The sequence below is a fragment of the Camelus bactrianus genome, chromosome 18 (assembly GCF_048773025.1).
Source record: "Camelus bactrianus isolate YW-2024 breed Bactrian camel chromosome 18, ASM4877302v1, whole genome shotgun sequence".
Classification (NCBI taxonomy): Eukaryota; Metazoa; Chordata; class Mammalia; order Artiodactyla; family Camelidae; genus Camelus; species Camelus bactrianus.
Genome location: NC_133556.1, coordinates 34,966,873 through 34,991,948, shown reverse-complemented (window position 1 = coordinate 34,991,948; position 25,076 = coordinate 34,966,873). Strand labels below are relative to the sequence as shown.

Below are 25,076 nucleotides of genomic sequence, written 5' to 3'. Positions count from 1 at the left end.
AAGCAAATATAAAACAGGCCCAAAATAGTGTGGGTCTGAAAAGCTGAAAACCAGCCACCATAATTACAAGTATTTTTATCCATCGCCCAGAAAGGAGTAGTGGATCATTTTCCAAGTGTCTCTCTAAGGAAGTTCATCTGTTCAATTTCCAGTGCTCCGGACTCCAGAGACACACCAGAAATGAGGCTGTGATAGGAATGGAAGCTGAGGAGAACTCCTGGGGTGGAGACACCGAGCAAACAGCAGGGCCTGTGGTCTCATCATCAAAGGAGGGCGGTGACCCACCATGAGACGGGAAAAGAGATGCCCAGAGGTCTACAAGAGAAACCAGAAGATGGGCAGGGACAAGCGATAACACGTGAGCGTGGGCAGGTCTGCACAGGAGCACGACTGTCACCTGCAGCTGAGCACGCCCTGCCGAGCGCAACACGTGAGGAAGGGCGGGGGGGGGGGGGGAGAAAGAAGGCCCACCTGGTGAGAAGGGGGCACTGCTCAAAGAGGAATCTTTTCCTCTGCTACCCTGGGCGGGTCACCTCCGCACCCAGGAGCAGGCTGGGGACCTCTGATGAGCTCAGGAGGCATCAGGATAGGCCTGCCATCTGGGCAAGCACTTGGGCTTGCTTACGTCGGTAAGGCTTACAGCAGGTACCCTGTCTGTCAGCTCGGCTGTATCTCTACCGCCCCTCTTTATCCCTTCCATAACTCCCACGGGCCTGACGAGCTAACAGCTAGCAGGCTGGTCATGGCTTCCATCGCCCCACCTCCTCTTGGAGTTAAAAGCAAAGCCAGCCAGCCAGGAAGGCCTGGGCCCTGTCTCCAGCTGGGCTTGATGGAAAGAGCACCAGCTCTGGAGTCAGACAGCCAGGGTCACGTCCTGGTTCTACCCGTACAAGCCCTGTGACCTTGGGCAGGTGGCCTATCACCTCCAAGCCTCAGTTTCCCCATCTGGGAGGATGCAGCAAACATTAGACAATCCGCTGCAATGCAATTAGCAGAGGGCCTAGAAACAGAATAAACCCTCGACTTCGGCTAATGGATGTTAACATCGGTACCATCGAGGTTTGGTGTGAATTTTTTTTTCCAGTAAGTATCACCAAAAGTCTAGGAGGTCACAGAGTATCGAGCACATAATACCTCATAAAACACTGGTGGGAGAAACTCTCCAGGACCCACAATCCAGTTTCTTCAACTAATTTATTAATATATTACTAACTAATAAATTACAAGTAAAGAAGAAATAGAGAAAAGGGAAGATAGAGATGTGAAACCAGATGTAAAAAGACTTAAGAGCTTTTTAACCCATCACAAAGTGTGGATGGACCTCATTTGGAACTTTCTTCAAACCTCTGTTTGAACTGAAAATGGGAACACTCACCAAATATCTGGTAATGTTAAGAAATTACTGCTTCGCCACTGAAAAAATCTTTAGCATCAGCTCCCCATATATAAATTTATTACTCACAAATTACATACGCATGCTATTGAATTCCTAAGTGTTATGTGTATTACAAAACATACATAAAATGGAATCTTAGAAGAATGAAATCAAATAAATAGAAAACTTTGTAAAAGAAGCTATTGCTAATTTTTAGGTGTGATATTATAGGATTTTTTTTTTGGGGGGGGGGGTTCTTTTTCTTAGACAAAATAGGAGGGCCCGTCTGTTTCATTAGAGATCTGTTCCAAAATACCTTGGGAGGAAACCCGTGCTGTGCTTTGGACTGGCTTCAACATACCATGAGAAGCTGTGGAAGCAGGAAGATGATGGACAAAGCGAGACTGGCCATGAGTTGGCAGCCACTGCAACTGGGTGATGGGTACAAGAAAGTTCATTCTAGTCTTCTATTCTTCCAAAGTATCCATAATAAAAATACGTTTTGAAAAAAGTACTGGAGCTGCCTGTGATCTTCATTAGTTCATTCATACACAAGGGCACAAGGGAGGCCTGGAAACCTGCACGCGGTGGTCACACCCCCTTGTCTCCAACCTGCGCTGTTGTCAAGAATCAGTGTAGCCGTGCTGGTGGCAGGGCTGTGATTGATAGTAACTGGAATTAATGTAGAAAGCCAGGTAGAGGGGACGAAGACCTGGGCTTGGACACCTCGCGTGAACCAGGTGCTAAGGTTCCTTCTGCAGGAAACTGAGGCGGGGAACAGGGAGCAGGGGACCCTGTGATACTGTGATTTGTAAGAAATAGGTATTTAGTCTTGGGCCACAGTTCTGGGCTCACAGCTCCCCAAATCCTCAGAATTTCCTAAGCATTGAGAATGACAGAGATGTCTTTTGTTATGTTAATGAGGTGACTTTTGGAAGCACCCAAGGATGGGGGCTGGTTGCCAGGAGAACCAACCACATGATGAGAGAGCTGGAACTTTCAGTCCCACCCACTAGCCTCTGGGGAGGGGAGAGGGGCTGGAGGTTGAGTCAGTCACCAATGGCACATGATGTGATCAATCTTGCCTCTGTAATGAAGCTTCCATTTTTATGGACAGGACAGGGTTCGGAACACTTCTGGGTTGGTGAACACGGGGAGGTCTGGGAAGAGTGATGTGGCCCGAGAGGGCGTGGATGCCCCGCGTCCTTCCCCCACAACTTGTCCTAAGCATCTCTCCCATCTGGCTGTTCTTGACTTGATCCTTTTACAACAAACCAGCGATCTAGGAAGTAAAATCTTTCTCTGAATTCTGTGAGCTGCTCTAGCGAATTAATCAAACTCAAGTAGGGGGTCTTGAGAACCTCTGGTTTACAGTCAGTCAGTCAGTCAGTCAGTCAGTCAGAAGCACAGGTAACAATCTGAAGTGGAGTGTGGTCTGGTGGGACTGGCCCTCAACCCACGAAATCTGGTTCTATCTCTGGGTAGGCAGTGTCGGAATTCAGCTGAATTCTCACTCTGCTGGCGTAGGGAAGCCCAGACACACACACACACACACACACACACACACACACACACACACACACACACACACACACACACACACACACACGTTGGACTTGGGTTTCTTGGGCCTCCTAAAAGGTGCTCTGTTAAAAGAAGCCTCTCTCTGATACTCCAACCTGAGAGTCACTGGGACTGGCATGGACCTCCTTGATAAGGTTTTTTTTTTTTTTTAATGGTACTGTGCTTTTGTTTTGTTTTTTTAAGAGCTCTCATCTTTTACAGATATATCCTGGAATGCTTGGGAATGGAATGATATAAAACCTCAGGATGGCTTCAAAATACCACAAGAGACTGGAGAGGGGATCCAGATGAAACAAGACTGGCCAGGAGTTCCTAACTGTTGAAGCCAGATGATGGGTATTTGGAGGCTGATTGAAAATCCTCCATTTTTGTATCTTTTCCGTGATAAAAAGATTTGGCCTTGGGGGCTTGGCCTTGTTAGCCATTCACAGCATAGTGGGAATGGCCTTGTCACTCCAGAAAGGAGAACTCCTTACCAGTTTCCATTCACATATAACAAGCACTTAAACACCCAGTTTTGCATCATGAGCAAACTTTTCTTCCCTTGCGAGGTGAGAGCCTGGTTTCAATCTGCTCTGTATCGTATAACATTAAAAAACACAAACAAACTCGTATCATACTTGCCATTTTGAGCTGCAGTTTACATGTAGATTTCAGCTCAGAATTCTTTATCCTGAGTCCTTACACAGAACCCCGGCTTTTATTTAAAAGCTTGTTTTCCTTCTGTATACATCCAGATACATCCAGTGCTGGAATCCACTGGTGCTAATTTATGAAGCCAGTGCTGGTGGTATAACTGCTCCCAAGGACCCGGCTGCTTCAGGAACTTTTACATTTTATTAAAATGATGATCACATTCACAGTTATCCACAGCATGTGATTATGAATGTATTTTTTTACCAGCTTGACGCTTAAGCTTTCTTTCCCATTAATAGTAACTCTGCCATTATAATGAGAATAAATGCTACTGATACACATTTATTTCACCCATGAGCCAAAATTCAGGGACTATAAATGATAAGTATCCTATAATTTGAAAAATCAATCAACAGCGTGCTGAGTCCTAGCACATGGAGGAAGTAACGATCTGTTTGCAGAGGACGGACGGGCAGCACCCACGCACAGGGCACGCCGGTGCGCGAACAGCGGGGCGGGGGGCTGTGATTAGGACTTAGGGCAGCATGGAGAAGGCGGGATAAAGGAGCCCTGGCATGCAGAGAGAGGGAGGGAAGTGAAGGGAAATGGCATTTATGGATCGTAGGCATTTACAAAGCTTCCTACGAGCTAAGGTGCTCTGGACATAAGGAACAGAAAAACAGTCTAACCTGAGCTGCAAAGGGATTACTGCAAACAGTCAGGGAAGTGGGAGAATGCAGCCCAGGGGAGGAACTGGAACCAGAAAAGCTCTGGCAAATTCACACGGGAACATAGGGAGAGGCATCAGGACCCTGAAAATGGCCTCTCAAGCATTTTCGCCATTCTTATTTAATTCCTGAGTTAAAGCCCCTATCGCCCTGGCTCAGGTCAACGCCTCCTCCTCAGGGTGAAGGAGGGCAGAGTACTTCTATCTACTCCCCAACTGAGACAGCAAGCAAAGGTGGGGCGCTCACTCCTCCAAAGGAAATCAGGGCACAAGGGAGAAAAGAAAGCACGAAGGAATCTCCTGCCCACTAGAGGCACTGAACCTGATTTTTATATTTAATCCTCAAAGCAACTCTACCAGTCAGTATTACTGGCTGAATTTTACTGACAGAGAAACTGAGGCTTAGAGAGGTCACGTGACAGTGAGGGCCCAATCTGACCCCAGACTGACGCAGGATACCGTGTGCTCTCCAAGCCACCAGGCTGCAGAAGGCAACACGGCATGAGTCCAAATGCCACCAACGTTTTACTTTTTTATTTGATGGCAACTGCTAGAAAAGAACGGGAAAATCTGTGGAGAAGAGTACAAACCAAAAGAACTCTACTTGAATGAGGTAAGGAAGAATCTTAGAGTGTATCTATTTTGGACATGTCCAATCTTTTATCCTCAAAACCCTGGGTGAGAACAGATCCATTTCCTCTGATGTCTAGAGCTTCAAGAGGGATGGGAAGTCTACAAAAGAAATTTCCAAGCATCATCTCTTAACAATCCCAAAGAAAAGGGGACGAACATTCTAGAAGCTCCAGGGAGGTGCCCAAACTCTGCAGAAGTGCTGTTAAAGACACAGTGCTAGGACCCCATGAGGCAGGCTTAACTCTACGTCGTCGGCACTCCTGGCATTTCAACCCTGTTTCCTAATGATCATAACGAACGTGTCTACCTCACCCCCGAGGCCGGGAGCTCCAGAGAGACAGGCACTGTGTACTGTTCATTTTTGTAAACTACGACCAGCCTTGGTTACAGAGACGCTATCCACAAATGAAACATCAATGACTTTGAAATTTGAAAAAAGAAGGAAAACTCAGTCTAAGGAAGAAAAGGCCATCTGAGGAACATCTCTGTTTCAGCCTCACATCCTTGGTGGCTCATCTCCTAGAATCGACTCTACTGCTCCCAGGGTAGGGGAAGCGACTGAAGGCAGAGAAAGGAAACTGAAGGCTGGACACTCAGGAGATGCTCAGTAAACATGTGCTATGTGAGTTGGTACCACCCATCTGTCTGTCACTCAGAGTCCTCTCCAGACTCTCCAAGCTGAAATACCCCCTAAAATCGACTGCCAGAAAAAAAGTCATTTCGAGACTTTTCCACCAGCATGCTCTGAGCCACAGGGGTGCCTCTGACAACTCACTCGCGATCTGAGAGTTAAGAGAAGTCCATCCAACAGTCGTAAACATGACCCTGAACTGCTGAATCCACTTGATAAACTGCCATTCCATCTGCTATTTCTGGAGTTCCTACTACATGCTGGAGCCAAATTAAGCAATGAAAATACAATTAAAAAGATGACACCCACAGTTCCCCCAAGGAGCTCCCGGCCCGGCATTCTATTACAAATTGCTCTGGAAGCAGGTAAGCCTGAGCGCAGCCAGGACGCCTTCGCTCCCTCCTTCCGCCGTCACTGAGGGTGTGGGATGAGGCCCTCCCAGCACTACTGCAAGTGGCCGATGCACCATATTTCCATCAACTATTGCTGGCTTCCCTCCTCGTCTCCCTTCATGCATTCTCCCAAACGTGACGAGAGACTGGCCCTTCTCATCAAGGTCTCTTTTCTGCATTGAGCCCAGCCTTCCACAGCTCAGCAGGATTATGGGTTTGGGCTTTGGTGCTAGACGGCCTGGGTGATTCGAACGCAACTCTGTCTCTTACCAGCTGAGAAATCGTGGGCAAGTTTCTTAACTTCTCGAAACTCTATCCATGAACAGTATCTTCCTCAAGGAGCTCTGCCAAGGATCACAGAGTTCATCGACAGAAAGCCTTAGCTCAGTAAGGAGAATTAACAGTACGCACCTGACGGCTCGCTGCTAGTGTGACAGCCACTCTTGCACACTTAGTGTCTTCATATTAGGGTTCCTCCCCTGCCAGATTAACAGACACCTGCCAGGAGCGGCTTTTTCTTCTTGTTTTCAAAAGGTGACCACCACAGGGTGCCAGGAATAAACCCCGCACCTCCTTGGCCCCCGATGCTCACCAGCTATCGCGTACAGGGTTGACTCTGGGCTCTGAGCCACGCAGCGTGCGGCGTGTGTGTGCAGGTAGGTGGAGCGGTTTCAACGCCCTGAAGGACACCTAGAGAAAGAAGGCTCAGGGACTCCCTTTTCACTGGGATGAATCACAGAAGAGGAATTCAGCTGTTGGGGTATTTTAAATAGTCCTATTACTTAAAATGAACTGTTTTTCTTCCTTTGCCCTTTTGAAATGGAAAGAGTAGTGCATCAGCTTCTCCCCCACATCCTTGCACTGCTCCTCTCTGACGCGTGTTTACAACTCTTTCTTGGTGAAAAGCAACCCATTAATAAAATGACAGATAGCATCACGAAGAATGGGCTTGATTAATGCTACATAAAGGGTTCGCAGAAGTCTTGCTGTAATGAAATGCTAATGCTACTCACAGATGAAAGATCACTGACAGAACCTCACTTGGCAACCAAAATTCAGAATAAAAAAAATCGATGCGGGGTAGTAAATGCCACCGAGGACCGTCTCTGCTTTAGCCTCATGTCTCTCCCAGCCTGCTGACTGGAGCCATCAGCTCCACTGCCCCCAAGGTACGGGACTCACAGAAGGACGCGAAGGAAGGCTTACAGCCGGCAAGGGAAGACTTCACACCCTGACCACCACTCCCTCTCTCATAGGTAACAAAGCAACAACGCAAGTGGATCCGACAGTAATACACACCTTGATCTTCCCCGCACACCCCGGCTGGAACACAGTGAGACTTCCTCATGGTCAAAGCGGGAATAAACAGTGAATGAACCAACCAAGCAAGCACCTGGCCCACGAACGAACTGTGGGGCTTCCTCAGAGGGTCAAGCAGCCAGTCGATTCATCCTGAGCCGGAGCTTCTGATGACCACATCAGGCCCCCAGATGCGCCCCAGGCCCAGAGCCCCAAGGAGTCCAGGGACACGAGCACCGGTCTCTAGCCTGCGTGGCTCTGACAACAGCCACACAAGTGGACACCTCGCCCTGGCTCCCCTGAAAGGGACAGGAGCTCCCAACGCCCTTTCACTCTGATAAGAATCCTTCACCCTTCTTAGCGTAGCAAACAAGAGCCATGCATGTCTTAGAGAATTTCAAAGACTTTCATTCAAGGGCCATGCAGCATTTACCGCTGGCCAAAAAACAGTCACAGACACAGAGATGAAACAGACAGTCTCGGCCATTGAGGATGTCACAGTCCCGAGGGTAAGGGGCCCGTTCCCCTCTCTACCCAGCTTTCTGCCACCAGCCAATCCTGGTCTTGTGACCCCCCCCCTTGAATGAGGGTCCATGGGTGGGCGAGATGGTGGGGAGAGACCCTGCAGGGACAGTCTCCCCAGAGCCCAGGCCCTCTCGTCCTGTTTGGAACACTTCCCCCGGCTGTCGGTTTTGCTAAGATCCCAGCTTGCCTTTCCCTGAGCTCACTGTATTTAGAACTCAAGTTGCTTCAAGCCACTTCCCTTCCTTAGAGGTCATTTAGAAACCAGACGAAACAGACCACAAGGAAGGCAGCCTGAACCAGGCAGGAGCGCAGGGGCTCCCCCTCAAAGGCTCTGCCCCTGGGACCCACCCCAGGTCAGGGATGTCTCCATGGCAACGGCGGGTGTTTTTCTGATTCCAAAAATAGAACTTACTATAGGAAAGTCCTGACAAAAGTACTGAGAACACTTATGTTCTTTTATGTGTGTGTGTATACAAACACATGGCATAATAAATGCTGTCACCACGTGACCACATGTGACCACACCAGCACATACTGTATATACTAGGTACCTAATTGAGAGCTTGGCCTCCCAGCTTTACCACTGAGTATGGTGATAACTAATCGTTTCTGACAAAAACACTTTATCAAAGAGGTACCTTTATTTTTCATTTATCAAGAATATTTTATCAGATATTAATGACATGCGTTATCAAAAGGGACTTTTTAGTATCTATCAAGGTAAGTATCTGGTTTTCTGCTTTGATCTATTAATGGATGGATTTAATAGATGAATATCCTAACATTAAACCATGCCAGGAATCCTAAGTAAATCTTACTTTTTATGTGTGTTTTTCCTTTAATATAAAACTGAATTTGACTGGGTGATAGCTTTCTTGAATTTTTAATGCATCCATGCACAAATGCTACTAGTCTATAGTTTTCTTGTTCATGCTATTTTTATCGAGTTTTTTTTTTTATATTGGAGTGATATACACTTGAATCAAGGGAACAGATACAGATTTTTTAAATGCTGTAAGGAAATATAAAGAGCAAAGGGCTTTTTCTGTGCACCTTGAAGGGTTTCCTGGAAACCACATAAAACCATCCAGGCTTGCAGCCTTCTGGGATGCAGTTCCTCCTTAACTTTCACAACTTTCTTCCACAGGTTTTTTGGTCCGCTCGGGTAGTAGGCCTCGTCTTCAATTATGACACTGAGCGCTGTGCTAGAAAACAGCCCATCTCATCCACATTTCCCCGTTTATCAGCGCGAAGCTGTACGCGATAGTCTCCTGTTTCTAATCTTCTCCAAATCCAAGAGTACATTTGTTTTCTTATTTTTAACATTACAGATGTATGTTTTCTCTCTTAATCTCCTTGCCACGATTTCTAATTAAATGATATGTTTCAAAGAACCATCTCTTACTTTTCTGTACCAATGACAGTGGTGCCCCCACTTTGTGTTTTGCTTGTTGGGGGAGGGGGTGTGGAGTGTGTGACTGGTTGTTTTGCTAACATTGTTCAGCAGGCTGGGACTGCTGCGTGTAAAGTCCCCAAAGCAGCCAGTATCGCGGACTCTGCCAGCCTTACCTCGATGAGCTTTCTTTCGTAGGAGCTTGCAAGTTCCTCGGCGACTTCTCCCGGCTTCTGCTCAGGGACTGCAACTTCTCCATCAACATTCCAAAGATTTGGTACAACTTTAGGAAGAGAAAGACATTCCATAAGTATTTTGACAGTAATCAAAAATAATTCTCCTAGTTTAAAAAAAAAATTCTTCTTCTCCAAATGACTTCTCCAGAGAGGAAGCTCTTGTTCAAGGGGGGAAAAAAAATCACCATTACTAATCACTTTAATATTGCAACATTTTCACAAAGGTGCAATAAAGTGAATATAAGCTGTATTTAAAAATGGAAGAATTGTCATAGAGACAGATGCACAGGAATCTGGGGAATAATTTTGTCACTGCTTCCCATTTCAGGGAAAAGCAGACAAGATGTAACAGCCTATGCTTGCAGCTTTTATACTGGTCGGATTTCTCCTCCAAAGAAAAAGTTTTCCAGTGAGGTAGTGTCTGCCTACAGCCTGATGTGAAATGGTAAATTGGGCTCAGATTACATTGAGAACCAATAAAAATTGGCATTTACTGACTGTATGTAAAGTAAAAGCAAGGCAGCTTCTGGACAAACTCTAAAACCAATGCACAAGGACAACGCAAAGGTGCCTTCAGGAGAGACGGGCTCCCGGGTCAGCACAGGAACGAGCATAGCAGACACCCCTGGGCGTTGTGTCTACAATCAGGTGTGTATCCTCGGATGCAAACTTTATAGACAAGAGTAACTAGATAAAAACTGAGAAGGAGCCAGATAATTCCAAGCAATAAGTAGAACAAAAGCAGGGAAGAAGTCCTGCACGAGCAGTTAAGAAGAGGACCCAGTGCTGGGGCTGCAGACCACGGATGCGCCCCAGGTCTGACAACAAGCACCAGCCGCGCGTCGTTCTGAGATGAGAGTCCTGGATGCCCCGTCAAGTGCAACGAGACGGCGATGGACCAAGCAGGAATCTAAGGCGAGCCCTCCAGGGCCTGGGACGTGAGAGACAGGGACCCCTGTCAGGCACTGAGGGACAAAGTCAGCGTGGGGAAAGGCTGAGCAGAAACAGGAGTCGCTGTGCCCAAAATGACCTGTGGCCCCGTCTTCAGCCCTTCACTGAGCCTCCATCAGGTCACAAATGGTCAGGGCTCGTGGGGGCAGCAAGGCCCCTGAGTGACAATACAGAACACGCTGGAATAAGACCCTAAGTTGTTTCCATCCCAGGAGTGACTACAGCGCCAGCCTCCACCGCCAGGAGTGACCCAGTAACGGCATTAACTTACGTTCACATCCTCTCAAAATCTCATTAAAGACCAATTTAAAAATTCTTCCTAAAGGCACCCACCTTACAGAAAAAGAAAATGAGAGAGCAAACAACACAACAAAATTTTAGAAGCTGAGAAGCAGGTAAGTAATCTGACAGACCCGAGAAAATTTCATTCTCAGCTGCAAGGGAGCAACTCCAAAACGCAATCTGATTCAAATGAACAACTCCCATACAGTGCTGACACAGGACGCTTCTAGGCGTGGGGGTGAGCTCCAGCTCAAGTCAAAAGAAGGGATAAAAAGTCTGTTTTAAGAAGCAGCTAGAAGACAACGAGGGGGTTATTCTCTGGGAAGGGTTTAAAAAAAAAAAAAAAAAAAGGCAGCCAGACGTGCCTGAGTTGAAGGCAGGGATACCTTACTGAAAACAGGTAAAGAATTCTCTTTACACACTGAATTCCTGAAGTTCTCTCATTCGTCTTCCCTCCCCACCACTCCCTGAACAGCAGGCAGCTAGCATGTACCTCTAACAAAGGGAACAGAAAGTATTTCCCTAGGAATCTACCAGCCAAAGAGAAAAGACATAAAGGGCCCTGTGAGGGGCTCTCCAAGGAAATGGCACAACCCAATCACCCCACCAAGAAATGACCACAGACAAGTTTTCAATTGGCACCTTGGTACCCCACTCCTACATCTGAGAAGACAACCAGAAATCACCTTACCTTTGAGACAAGCACCTAAGACAAAAAGACAGGGGCTGAAATTAACAGAGAAACCGACATGTAGTACATAAAGATCATTTAGGGAGAAGAACACCTCAAAAGCAAACTACTGGTAACACTCCCAGAGAGAGGAGAAGGTGCAGTTGAGAAACAGGAAGAGGGAGATACTTAAAAAGAACACACAGAGTGTAGAAAAGCCCTTTGGAAAGCGAAACTATGAGCAGAAAGGGAACACCAGGTATAAGGGATGGATGGTAAGGAAATTTCTGGAGAATAGAGCCAAAGCATGACAAAATGGAGACTAAAAAAGGAAATTAAGAAGTACCAAATGAGAAGAGCTCATGAAAGCAAAAAAAAAAAAAAAAAAAAAAAAAAAAAAAAAAAAAACAGAGAAGAGGCAATCACAGATATAACTCAAGAAATGTTCCAGAATCAACAGACACAAGTGCTGAGGTTGAAGAGTTCACTGAAGACTAGTACGATGGTGACCGATGCTGACACACTTGTGGTGAAATTCCAGAACATGAGAGGCAAAGAAAAGAGGGTACAAATTCCCAGAGTAGAAGCAGAATTTTTACAAAGGATGAAAAACTAGAAATGGCACAGGATTTCTAAACGGCAACACTGTAACCTAGAAAACAATGGAGTGATACTCTCAATGTCCTGATAGGAATTATTTCCAACCTAGAAATGATACACGAAGCCAGACCATGTGAGAAGTAGGGAAAGACATTTACAGACAGGCAGCCTTTCAAAAAATTGACCTCCCACCAAAAGAAGAGAAGAAATCTAGGAAGAGGAAAACAGAGAGGCCAAGATAAAGAGGATCTAACACAAAAGTGAGTTTAAGAAGATTCTTCATGACAACCAGAAGTGGAGAAAACCCGCATGGCCATTACGGATAAATGGATCAACAAAAGGTGGACTACCCATACGGTGAATTACTGCTCAGCCTCAAAAAGGAATGGAGCACTGACACAGGCTACCACATTGATGAACCTTGAGAACATGATGCTGAGTGAAAAAAACCAGACACAAAAGGCCACATACTGCCTGATTCCATGAAATGTCCCAGGTAGCACTGGTTTCCAGGGGCTGGGAGGAAGGAGTGATGGGGAGCTAATGGTATATGGTTTCTTTTGGGGAAGATAAAAATGTTCCTGGAATCAAAAATAATGATAGTTGCACAACCTTGTCAATATACCAAAACCAGTGAATCGTGCACCTGAGAGGGGTGAATTGCGTGGTATATAAATTATATCTCAATAAAGGAGGAGGAGGAGGAGGAGTGAAGTGGGGAGTACAGGCCAGGAGAGGAGTCAGGCTTCTTGCAGCGACAGGTCGGAGGACTTCAGGAGACGCTGCCTCCAGATGAAACTGATGCCTCAAGTTTCTGACCATGTCGTGTAGATTTACATAATTGAGGGAGTATTTGGAGTTGAATTAATGATAAGTTTGCAGAACACCAACAAAATTTAAAAACAAATAAGTATTAACGCCAAAAAAAACCAAAGTTGTCCAAAAATAATGATCATGTACCTCATGGCTGAGCTGTGGAGAGCATTTTCAGAGTCATAATAATGTAATCATGGACCCCTGACCAAATCATAATGACTACATGAGTGTGCTAGATTATATGACAGCTGAAGTGTGTGTGTGTGTGTGTGTGTGTGTGTGTGTGTGTACACGCACTTTGAAAGAGTGGAAGATCAGAGAATGCTACCTTTCATTTTCCACAATGAGAAATCAATAAATAACACCTACAAATAAAAAAATCAAGTGGCAATATACACATATTATTCAGAGATAGCAAGGTAACTACTAAAAAGCTTATTTTAAAAGTTTGAAGCAGTTGCTAGTGGGGAATGGGAAATGAGGGAAGATGGTGGTTAGAAGTATCAGGTCTTGCATGGCAAGGCTGTGTACAAAAGTTTAATTTTTAAAAAAAACTGAATTCAATTTTATTTGGTGAAATAAAAATTTTTAAAAAATTTAAATAAAAAGCTAAAAAGCTGAAAGCATTTCCTCTCTAAGATCAGGAACAAGATAAGGATGCCCACCCTGACCACTTTTATTCAACATATGATTGGAAGTCCTAGCCACAACAATCTGACAAGAAAAGTAAAAGGAATCCAAATTGGAAAGCAAGAAGTAAAACTGTCACTGTTTGCTGATGACATGGAAAATCCTAAAGATAACCACAAAAAAACCACTAGAGCTCATCAATGAACCAAGTTGCAGGATATATAATTAATACACAGAAATGTGTTGCATTTTTATTTACTTATAATGAACTATCAGAAAGAGAAGTTAGGAAAACAATCCCATTTACCATTGCATCAAAAGAATAAAATACCAGGAATAAATCTAACCAAGGAGATAAAAGACCTTTACTCGAAAAACTATAAGGTACTGGGTGAAGGAAACTGAAGCTGACACAAACAGAAAGATATACCATGTTCATGGATTGGAAAAATTAGTATTGTTAAAATGACCATAATATCCAAGGCAATCTACAGATTCGATGCAATCCCTATCAAAATACCAATGACATTTTTCACAGAACTAGGATACTTCTAAAATTTGTATGGAAATATAAAAGACCCCAAATAGCCAAAACACTCTTGAGAAAGAACATAGCTGAAGGCATCACACTCCCTGACTTCAGACTACACTACAAAGATACAGCAATCATGACAATATAGTAGTGGCACAAAAAGACACAAATATATCAGTGGAACAGAATAGAGAGCCCAGAAATAAAACCACACACTTTTGGTCAATTAACTTACAACAAAGGAGGCAAGAACATACAATGGAGAAAAGGCAGTCTTTTCAATACGTGGTGCTGGGAAAACTGGACAGCTACATGTAAAAGAGTGAAATTAGAACATTTTCTCACCATATACAAAAATGAATTCAAAATAGATTAAAGAACTAAATGCAAGACCAGAAGCCATAAAACTTTGAAAAGAAAACACAGGCAGAACACCATTTGACATAAATTGTAGCAATATTTTTTGTATCTGTCTCCTAAGGCAAAGGAAACAAAAGCAAAAATAAACAAATGTGACCTAATTAAACTTTAAAGCTTTTTCATAGCAAAGGAAATCATTGACCCAAAAAGAAAAATAAAGACAACCTACTGAATGGGAGAAAATATTTCTAAATGATATGACAGATAAGGAGTTAATGTGCAAAATATATAAATAGCTTATACAACTCAATAACAAAAAGAATAATTAAAAAATGGTCAGAAGACCTGAATAGACATTTTTCAAAAAAAGATACACAAATGGCCAAGAGGCACATGAAAAGATACTCAACAGTGCTAATCATTAGAGAAATGCAAATCAAAACCACAATGAGACATCACCTCACACCTGTCAAAATGGCCATCATCAAAAGACCACAAATAACAAATGTTGGCAGGAATGTATATTGGTACAGCCTCTGTGGAAAACAGTATGGAGGTTCTTCAAAAAACTAAAAACAAAACTACCATATGATCCAGCAATTCTACTCCTGACTATATACTGGAAAAATCAAAAATACTAATTCGAAAAGATACATGCAACCTTATGTTCATAGTAGCATTATTTACAATAGCCATGGCATGGAGGCAACTTAAGTGTCCATTAACAGATGACTGGATAAAGTAGATACACACACACACACACACACGAATACTACTCAGCCATAAAAAAGAATGAAAATTTGCCACTTAACAATAACATAGATGGACCTAGAGGGTATTATACTTAGTGAAGTATGTTAGAGAAAGACAAATATTGTATTTTATCACTTATATGTAGAATCTAAAAAGTGAAACAAATGAACAAATATAACAAAACAGTAACAGACTCACAGATATAGAGAACAAACTAGTGGTTACCAGTGGGGAGAGGGGAGGAGGGGCAAGATAGGGGTAAGGAATTAAGAGGTGGCAACTCCTATGTGTAAAATAAGCTACAGAGATGTATTATACAGCATGGGGAACATAGTCAATATTTTATAATAACCTTAAATGGCATATAATCTATAAAGATTTTGAATTACCAAGTTGTATACCTGAAACAAATACTGTAAATCAACTATACCTCAATTTCTAAAAATTAAAAAACAATTTTTAAAGCAGAATTTGAAAGGAGGCTACTGTTAGCAAAGTTAGATACGACAGCAGCAGTGCCCACTGGAGCAGGGCAGGCGCCCCCATCACAAAGCTGGATGCAGCTGAGGAGCAAAGCCGGGGGCTAGTACCACTTGTCTAAGGTGTGTCGGACATGTGACAGCACAGTTGCACTCTGTGCTCTCCAAACGACTTTCCGATCCTGGCCTGACCTAGGCTGCTTTCCTCCAGAAGAAGATCTTGCTGCTGGGGAAGACATGGCCATCCAACCCGCTTGATCTCTGCACATCTCATTAGAAATCAAGCCCCTGGCCTTCTGCCCTCCGGCACCAGGCCCTCTGTAGGCATATTTAAGAGGAATCAGCCATCTGCACTGGAGGAGGCAGAAGCATAAGAAAGCTTTTTAACCTTCAAGACACCGGGGGACAGACCTTGGGTAGTCATGAACCTACAGAAGGTCTTTCAGAAACCAGCCAGGCCAGTTTTGCAAATCTCTGCCCTCCTGCTACCTGACTCAGCTCCACCAACTTTAACAAGCACTTCAAACCCATATATAAAATAACATAATAAAAAAACGAATCCTAACTATGTCACACTTACCTCATCAGGAGGCAGCCTCTAAGATGGCCCTGAACGACCCCTCCCCTCCTGGCATAATATATTCTAACATAAAATCCCCTATCCTTTGAGCGTGGACTGGACTTAACCTCTGATGAACAGAACGTGGCTAAAGTAATGGGACGTCACTTCTGAGATTAATTCATAAAAAGACTGGCTTCTGTCTTGGGTGCCTTATCTCACTCACTTATGAGCAAAGCCAGCTACCATCTCCTGAGCTGCCTTTTAGAAAGACCCTTGTGGCAAGGAAATGATGTATCCAGCCAACAGCCAGCCAACCTGAGGACAGGGGTCTGCCATCAGCCACACCTGTGGACACGCATCATCGCCCTCCGTCAAGCTCTGAGCTGACAAAAGCAGCCTCGGCTGATGCCCTGCCTACAGCCACACGACAGCCTCACAGGGCCTGATGGCTAAGCCATGCACAGATTCCTATCTGACATCAACTGTGAAATAGCAGGTGTGCATTGTTTTAAGCTGCTAAATTCAGGGGTCATTTGTTGCGTAGCAACAGATAGCTAATACCGTACCTTTAGTCGTTCTCGTCTAGGTATTTCTTCAGACTGGTCTGAATGAGACTCTGAGTCAGACCTCAGAGTTACAAAGATGGTGACATGGCTCCACATGGATGACATTTATCAAAGAGAAAACTCAAGAGGGGGACTCGCCTGCTGATGTATCTCTGTAGCTAAAGGGTTAATATCAGGAAAGTGAGGGGAGCCGTCTCACCGGTTAGACACTCCCCACCTCTCCACCAGCAGCAAGGTCAGTCTGTGGTGAGGCACCAGAGGTCAGCCGTCCTTTAGTCTAAGTCCGTATAAGCACTGCATCTGATTTGTGTATTTTCAAGTCAAGATTTCATCTGCCTTGGGAGCAAGAAAACGTGGGGGTGTTCGAGGAAGGCAGCACAATGAAAGTGTGAGTGACGTCAGCTCATCTGAGAGCAAGATCCCATTCCCGACCCTCTGCACATCCTCCAGGAAACCAGCCTGGATGGAATTCTGGAAGTCCGATCTGAACAACAGATACAAACGTCTGTGACTGATCAAACTTCAAGTCTGTGGTTGTTAAGATGCCTATTTCCCGAGAGTGCTCTATAGGCTTTGGAATGGAAAGACAGACAATTTAATAACCCAGGAGGAAACTCTGTTCATGTCCATATAGCTCATTCTGAATTCGAGAATACAAGACTTAAAAACATTGTCTAGCAACACCATCTTAAACCTAAAATGTTTTCAGTAAGAATCTCAGTCCATATGCTGAGTTACTTTGACAGTGCTCAAAACTTGACCTCCTGCTGGTCCCCAACAGGACAGAAAGAAACTTTCACCTACATGATTAACTATTTCAATCTTGGATTAGAAACTGAAGTTGTACAGTAGCCCCCCTTATCCACAGTTTTACCTTCCACGGTTTCAGTTACCTGTGGGTCAACCATGGTCTGAAAATATTAAATGGAAAGTTCCAGAAATAAACAATTTCCAAGTTTTAAATCACACGCTGTTGTGAGTGGCATGGTGAAATCCTGTGCTGTCCTGCTCCATCCAGCCCAGGATGTGAATCACCTCTCTGTCCAGTGTGCCCATGCGGCGTACATCGCCCGCCATTAGCACAGGGAAAAACAGTCTATGTGGGATTTGGTATTATCCGCAGTCTCGGGCATCCACTGAGAGTCTTGGAATGTACCCCCGGCGGATGGGGGAAACTACTGCACAAAAAGGCCAAAACATAAACATAGGTCCAAGAGCAAAAAGAAGCAAGGGCCGCATTCAATTTGTTGAACAAAATTGGAAAGCTACACCCATACACAATGGGCTGTCATAAAAATGAAGCAATGGTATTGCTTCCTCTTACTCAGCACTTTGGAGTTTACAAAGCACCTTCAAAAGCACAACTCACTGGAGCCTCCATACAGAACTCAGGCTGCCAGCTCAGGTTTGTGCCAAAGGTAAAGACATCGACATGACCTGCCTAGCACAGACGGCCCCGTAACCCCATCAACCTCGTTAACATCCACATTAGTCAGAGGAAAACCTACACTTTATTTACTTGCACATATTCTAAGGAGTCAGCACTTTTCTCCTGTATTTCTATGATGGCATAATTATACAAGTTAGAGTCCAAATGGAAAAACTTGGCAAAAACAATAAGCCGTGTTCTCTCTAAATCCAAATAGTCAGATACTGAAACTGTTTTGGTAGAAGCACAAAGACGTTTACTTTAAATCAGAACTATTTTTCACGTTGCAGAAAAGCTGTGGGTTTGTTAGCACCGTTAGTAGGTCATTTAAACTTAGAGAACACGACACGGTTTTTCACCTCCTTGCAGCCTGCCAACACTGGTTGGGGGTGCCTGCGATAAGTCACCTGAAATAAGCAGGCACGATGCTGCTCTCACTAGCAGGCAAGGCACCAGAGAAGACATGGGGGTTTTTTTTGCCTAAATTATTTTAAGCGAAACTTCAAATACCATGGAAAGCAGCATGGCAAACAGTATGATAAGGTTACTCTTTTGCTTTCAATTTCAACAAGCTTAGCACAACCCCAGATGCAAACAGTATGAGACGCCGGTAGTATCAGAAGATAAAGAACCATTTGAAATTCAGGGATGGTTCCCTTTTGTCCATTCTAATGGACAAAAAAGAGGTGTGCTGGGCTCTGTAACAGCAGGCCAGGTTTGGAGCGATGGGAATCTGGGACGCTTTAACATTCCAAAGGAAAACAACTCCTCCTGGATAAGGTGACAATGATCCTTACAAGACAGCAGGCACCCACACTGTCCCAGCAGAGGAAGCAGTCTTCATACCAGCATCCACCATTCTCCACATGCTCGCTGTGACAAGGGGCAAGCATGGCGAATGAGACAGTGTGAGCTCTGCAATCACAGATACCAGGTGCAATGCCTGGCCCCACCCCTCACCAGTAAGTGATCTTGGGCAAGTCAACAACTAGCTACTTAAAATTCATTACATGCCAGGCACTATATACTAGACACGTAATACAGGGATGTATGGGATGGGGGTAGAGAATGCCAGTATGAAGCTTACACTCAAACGGGAAGATTCAAAAAATAAAGAACCCTTCAGTATGTCAGGCTGTAAGAAGTGCTATGGAAGGGTTAAGCATGATTTGGGAAAATATTAATTAAAGTGTAAGGAGAGGGCTCACTACAGAAGGACCATCTGAGCAGAGACCAGAAAAATGTGGGGGAGTAAGCCTTGCAAAGCCCTGGGGAAGAGCATTCCTGGTAACAGCAAGTGCAAAGGCCCTGAGGTAGGCACAGGCCAAATGTGCTCCAGAAACAGCAGGGAGGCTAGCGTGGCTGCAGGAAAATGGATGAGGAAGAGATTGACAGGAAATGAGACCACAGAGGAGATGGCGGGGGCTTGCAAGCTGTGGCATTTTATTCTGTGCAAAACTGGAAGCCTCTGAACAAAAGGTGGGGTGATCACGCTTATTTTTTTTTTAAAGATTATTCAAATGGCTGTATGAAGGGGTAAGTGTGGAAGTTGGGAGGGTAGGTATAGTGGCTGGGGAGGTACACAGCTCAGATGTCCCTTCAAGGAAGAACTCTCTGTTCTACATGTAGCAAGGGGTGCAGTCGGCTGACAACCTCCAGTTATAGCACCTTCCAAATGTGCTCTGCCTCGCGGGCAGCCCCAGTCAACAGCTGAGCAAGGAGTGGTTCCTCTGGGTGCTGTGGGACCCTTCCAACGAGCAATCTTTGCACAGAGCTCCCCACCAGGCTGGGTGGGCAAAACTCTGTTAGATCTGCATCCAAGTCTGAGGCTTTCCCTGCCCAGTGCTGCCTGCCTCCTTTATCTTTCATAGGCATCATCCCCCGGGCCATCTCCTACACTAACTTTGTCGCAGCATCTTCCTAGAGAACCCAGTGCACAGAGCTGGTTAGGACGCTATGACAGTGGTCCAGGCAGGAGGTGATGATCTTGGCTTGGACCACAGTGACAGCAACAGGTGCGACAAGGAGTGGAAGAAGGCCAGAAGGAAAGGTCAAGAAGAATTGCAGATGGATTTGATGTGGGGTTTGGATGAAGACACAAGTCAATGGAACACCAAGACTTGGCTTCAGGGACCTGGAAGAATGGAACTATCATTTGACTGAGCTGGGGAAGCCTGGGGAAGGAGCAGTGTAGGCGGAAGGAGCAGGTGACCACCAGGAGCATGGTTTTCAGACAAGTTAGATTTGATACAACCATGAGCCATCTGGGAAGAAATGCCACCGATGCAGTAGCAGGTGAGTGCGGAGTTTAGGGGAGACATCAGGGTTGGAGATACAAAATTAGGAGACAAGAGCATAAAGATGATCAGAACCACAGAACTAGGCGAGATCATCCAACCTTTGAAAGTAAGCTTCCTCCTGTTTAAAGTAATAGTAGTAACAGCCCCAACCCCAAAGAGCAACAGGGTAAGACACCGCAATGCAGGCAAAGCACTCAGCACCACGCAAGGGGGACAGGTGTCGTCACTGCTGGGGTCATCCTCGGACCGCAGTTCTGCCTCGCCAGGCACACTGCTGAGCGTGTCACTCTATTATACATTGTTCTCACAATAAACATGCAAAGTAGGCACTGTTAACTGCAGGAAAGTGAGTTTTCCAGGGATTAAAGGAGTAGCCCACGGCCAGACGGGCACCAAAGGGCAGAATCAGGAATTAAACCATCGCCCATGTTCCTTCCCCAAACACCCTGCCTGTCCCAGCCCATCAGCAGCTCAGTGAGTAAGAATAACTCACTCTCTGCTCAGACCTTTGTCCAGCAGGCATTCATGAGGCCAAAATGTTAAGGAGAGGTTGGGGGCTTTGCTCTCCCTGGCCCAGGGCTCCAGCGTCACCAGACCAGGTGTCACCAGGGCAGCAAGTTTCTGGCACCTCTCAGGACAGTTTCTGTCGAGGGCTTTCTGAGTTACCATTCAATATGTTACGGCTTTTAAGGATGGGGCAACCGGTGAACCTTGGCTTCAAGTCAGCTAATTCCCATCTTGGGGAATGGAGCCCCCCCCCAAACTGAGAAATCTTGATTCAACCTCGAGTTTCCCATAAGAAGCCAGGCCACAGTACTTGGGAAAGAAGGTGGTGAAACAGACAAGAGATCGTGGCGCCGAAGAGGAATGGCTGCTCCCAGCTGGCGCGGGAGAAGGCTCCACCGTGCTGCCAGGGTCTCAGGCCGCAGCACAGAACACCTATGGGCAGCAATAAAGGGGCAGAGCTACCGTTTACGGAGCCCAACAAGCACAGCCCCACTCGGACGATTTACGCCCTCTTACACGCGGCTCAGAATACCGTGCAGCGTCTCCACTGCAGCGGTGGAAACAGAGGTTTGGGTTCTTTACGACACTGTCAGCAATGGAGTCAGCAATACAAAGCCCAGTCTGCCTGGTTTCCAGGCCTGGCGCTCTCCCCAACTCAACACATGGCCTCCCTACCTCTGGAGCCCACTGAACCCTGGGCTACCAACTCCCACCGCTCCCAGACAGCCCGGGCCCTGGGCTGAAGCCCCAGAGGAAACCTACCGCCCTACGTGTGACTCATACACACATACACACACACACTTACATTTTCGGTTGTCTGCTCATGGGTGTACTCTAACTTTCACACTCCAGAAAGTTAAATCTAATTCTCCAAAAACTTGATATAAACCCACTCACCTTACAGACAGGATTCTCTGGTTAAAAGCAGGGGGGCTCCTGTCATAGCCAAGCTAAGGACGTGTCACCTGAGCAACATCCTGGTGATATCCACACCAACAATGTCTATCCAGGGGGTGTTGACTCGTCTGTACCCCTCAAGAACAGGACCAGGAAACACGGAATCAAGAGGGACCCGTTCTTGTAACAGACGAGGAGTATATATGATCAGGAGTACAGAAGTGTGGGCAGAGACACAAGTTCATCCTTGGCTCTGTCACTGAGCAGAGTGAGATAGCAGGTACATGACTTCTCGTCTCTGAGCTCGGTTTCCTCATCCATAAAAGGGGCTAACAGTACCTCTTGTGAGGACTGAACAAGAGAAGAATATAAGCTACTTTATATTCACACTCCAAGCATTAAAGAAACAACTAGTTTTTTTTAAGGCAAATGTAAAGTGAGAGCCGCCTTCTTTTTCAAATTAGGAAGCCCTTTCATTAGAAGTTTTCATCTCCTACAGGTCTTTTCAGAGAAATCTGCTCACCTGTTTAGATGGTGCATCGCTCTTCCAAGAGATCATCTAAATATATAACACAGGCACAGGGACAGCTGGAAGTGACTGCTGCATAAAACCAGAGCTGTCATCACACCCTTCGCCAACCACATTTTCACCTGCTCATGTGATGGGGCCGAGCAGAGGCTCTGAGGGAAACTTGAGTTGTGTTTCTCCCCCCAAGTGGAAACCAGTTTGACAGTGAAAACCACTTCCGTTGCTGGAATAAAACATGCAGCCAGGCACGCCAGACAGAGTGATTTCGAGCCATAAGCTAAGCTAAGTGGTGCCAAAGCGTCTGCTGAACGGAACCCCGACCCGGCACTACACTCTGCAGACCCACGACGGTCAGCCTGTCAGCAACGGGACAAGACGACATGGATGGCTCTGAATGTTGTTTGTAAAACTGCTCATTCCAAAATGCAGATACGTCTAAGCTCAAGAATTACACTAGTAGGTCCATTCTGGTGGGAGGGAGGGAGGAGGAAGGACACTATGCAGATGTGCACCTGGTTGTCTGAGCAAGGACAAGGGCAAACCCATCCTGTTAACCTTGGTCCCTCGGTGTGGAGAGCAGCAGATAACCATCAGTATTTTCATTCTAAACCTCTGAATCATTTCATTTGGAAGAACAAGCTTGTGTGCGTGATGTCTGTAATTCATTCTTCAAGCAGCAGAGTCACACTCTTGAGAGGCAGAAATTGTTCATTATCAGCCATAGGTTTATGGGCATCAAACCTTCCTGGGGAAATCACCGTACCACCTGCCCTTAGAGGAGACTCTTCGAATTTTCAAAGCCCATGTGGAAGATTTCTCTGACTTGCCTCAGTCCGAGGCATCTGCACCATTCCACAGGCAGACGTGGTGCAGTTTAAGGAAAAAGAAAGGAAATGTGTCAGGTGAATGAGAGGGACACAATGGTGCAAAAGGCACAGGAGCTGGGGTCAGCTGGACCTGGGTTTTGCGCCAGCTTGGCCTCGTTCTGCAGCTGCCCTGCGTCCAGTCGTCTGCTCGGTACAGAGGGGACAATCACACTCATCCTGCAGGGCATCGCTGGAGGATTCAACAAGAAAACAGACAAAGCAACCAGCGCAGGCCTGGTGCAGAAAGCATGCCGTTACATACCTGGTGATGTGGTAGCTGGCAGGGTAACTAACAGACCGCCAGGCTGTGACCCTGACTGTCTACCTAGACTCGGGGCCCCTAAACGGCAAAGGTTCCATCTTGTTTCACTGAATCCACAAAACGTCCAGAATTCGATGAGGGACAGATGAGATTCTCGGTACATCCTGGCTGGCTGATTGGCACCAGTTTGTGTCTGAACACATCAACTTACCATGAAAATCGGTCAGCAGAGATCTGCCCCTCCTACTGGAGATGCCATCTAGCTGACATTGGCGTGGCTCTCAGATCCTGGGGTTATGTTTTCTCTTTGTTTCTTTAACAAGTTCATTTTCTCAAATTGTAAAAGTAACACATGTTCACTGCAAGAGAAATCATCCATTTTCATGTTTTCATGCCCCTGTTGTCATACACCAGGCCACCGAAACCAAGGGGCATTAACAGGGTATCAGTCTCAACCCAGCCAACAAGTCATATAATAATCCATCCATTATCTTTCTAGACAGTTCATACTCTCTCCGAGGTGTGTGCACACCCCCTCGCACGTGGCCCATACAGCTATTCATAGAAAACAGTAATAACAAAGTTAATATTCACTGGATGCTTAGTAAGCGTTCACGCCATGGCCAGCACTTCACATGCACTGACACGTGTCACTCCCCTCCACGTTCTGCAGCGAGGGAGCTGAGGCTGCAGTCTGAACCAGGATGGGAGACGTCTCCCAGGGGCTCCAGCTCCCTGCTTTGACACCTCAGTCTGGCCTAGCAGCGAGAGATGGCAATCTCGATCGCAGAGAGGGAACCTGAGCAAGATTCAGACACGCTGGGTTTGCTCTTCTCCGGGATGTTGGCCTTTTCCCCCATGTGGTCCCATGTCCCAGGAGAAAACACCAAGAATCAGGACCGCCTGATACTGCAGATGTGGCGGCTAGTTTTCTCTTCCCCATTCATCATAAACCCAAATGCAATCCATGAGCACAAGTTTGTAGTTTAAAAAAATTCAACCCAAGAGAACTGAGAATATACCAAAACTTGTATCCAAATGTTCAGAAGGTGGAAACAACCCACACACCCAGGGATGAACGACTGGATGAACACAATGTGGTCGACGCATACAATGAATGGTCATTTGGCCTTAAATGGGAAGGGCATTCTGATACTGGCTGCGACACGAACGAGCCTTATGGATATTATGCGAAGTGAAATAAGCCAGTCACAGAAGGACAAACACCATATGATTGCACTTACATGAAAGTACTTAGTCAAACTCACAGAGACAGAAGACAGAATGGCGGTTGCCAGTGGCTGAGGGGAGGGAGAAATGGGGAGTTGTTGTTCAATGGCACAGAGTTTCAGCTTTGCAAGACAGCAAGGAGACAGGTGGTGGTGACGGTTACGCAGCAATATGAATGTACTTAATCCTACCAAACTGTACATTTCAAGACAGTTAAGATGGTAAATTGTATGAAACAAAGCAATTCCATGGACTGCCTTGGGCTGGGGGAAAGAGGGCAGGGAGTGACTGCTCATGGGTACACGGTTTCTTTTCAGGGTGATGAAAATGGACTTACACAGTGATGATGGCTGCACAACTCGGTGAATGTACTAAAAACACACTGAACTGCACACTTAAAACAGCTGAATCTTATGGTATGCAA

The 25,076-nt window shown here is 45.7% G+C and overlaps 1 protein-coding gene across 5 annotated transcripts in view; it reads right to left on the bottom strand.

Moving 5' to 3' along the window:
- SNX29 (sorting nexin 29) overlaps nucleotides 1–25,076 on the bottom strand; it is a 587,226-nt gene that overhangs the window by 226,915 nt on the left and 335,235 nt on the right. For all 5 annotated transcript variants that reach the window (XM_045521723.2, XM_010961733.3, XM_045521724.2 and 2 more), the window contains one exon: nucleotides 9,372–9,478. In XM_045521723.2, coding sequence (XP_045377679.2) covers nucleotides 9,372–9,478 — 107 coding nt within the window. The remainder of the gene's footprint in view (nucleotides 1–9,371; nucleotides 9,479–25,076) is intronic.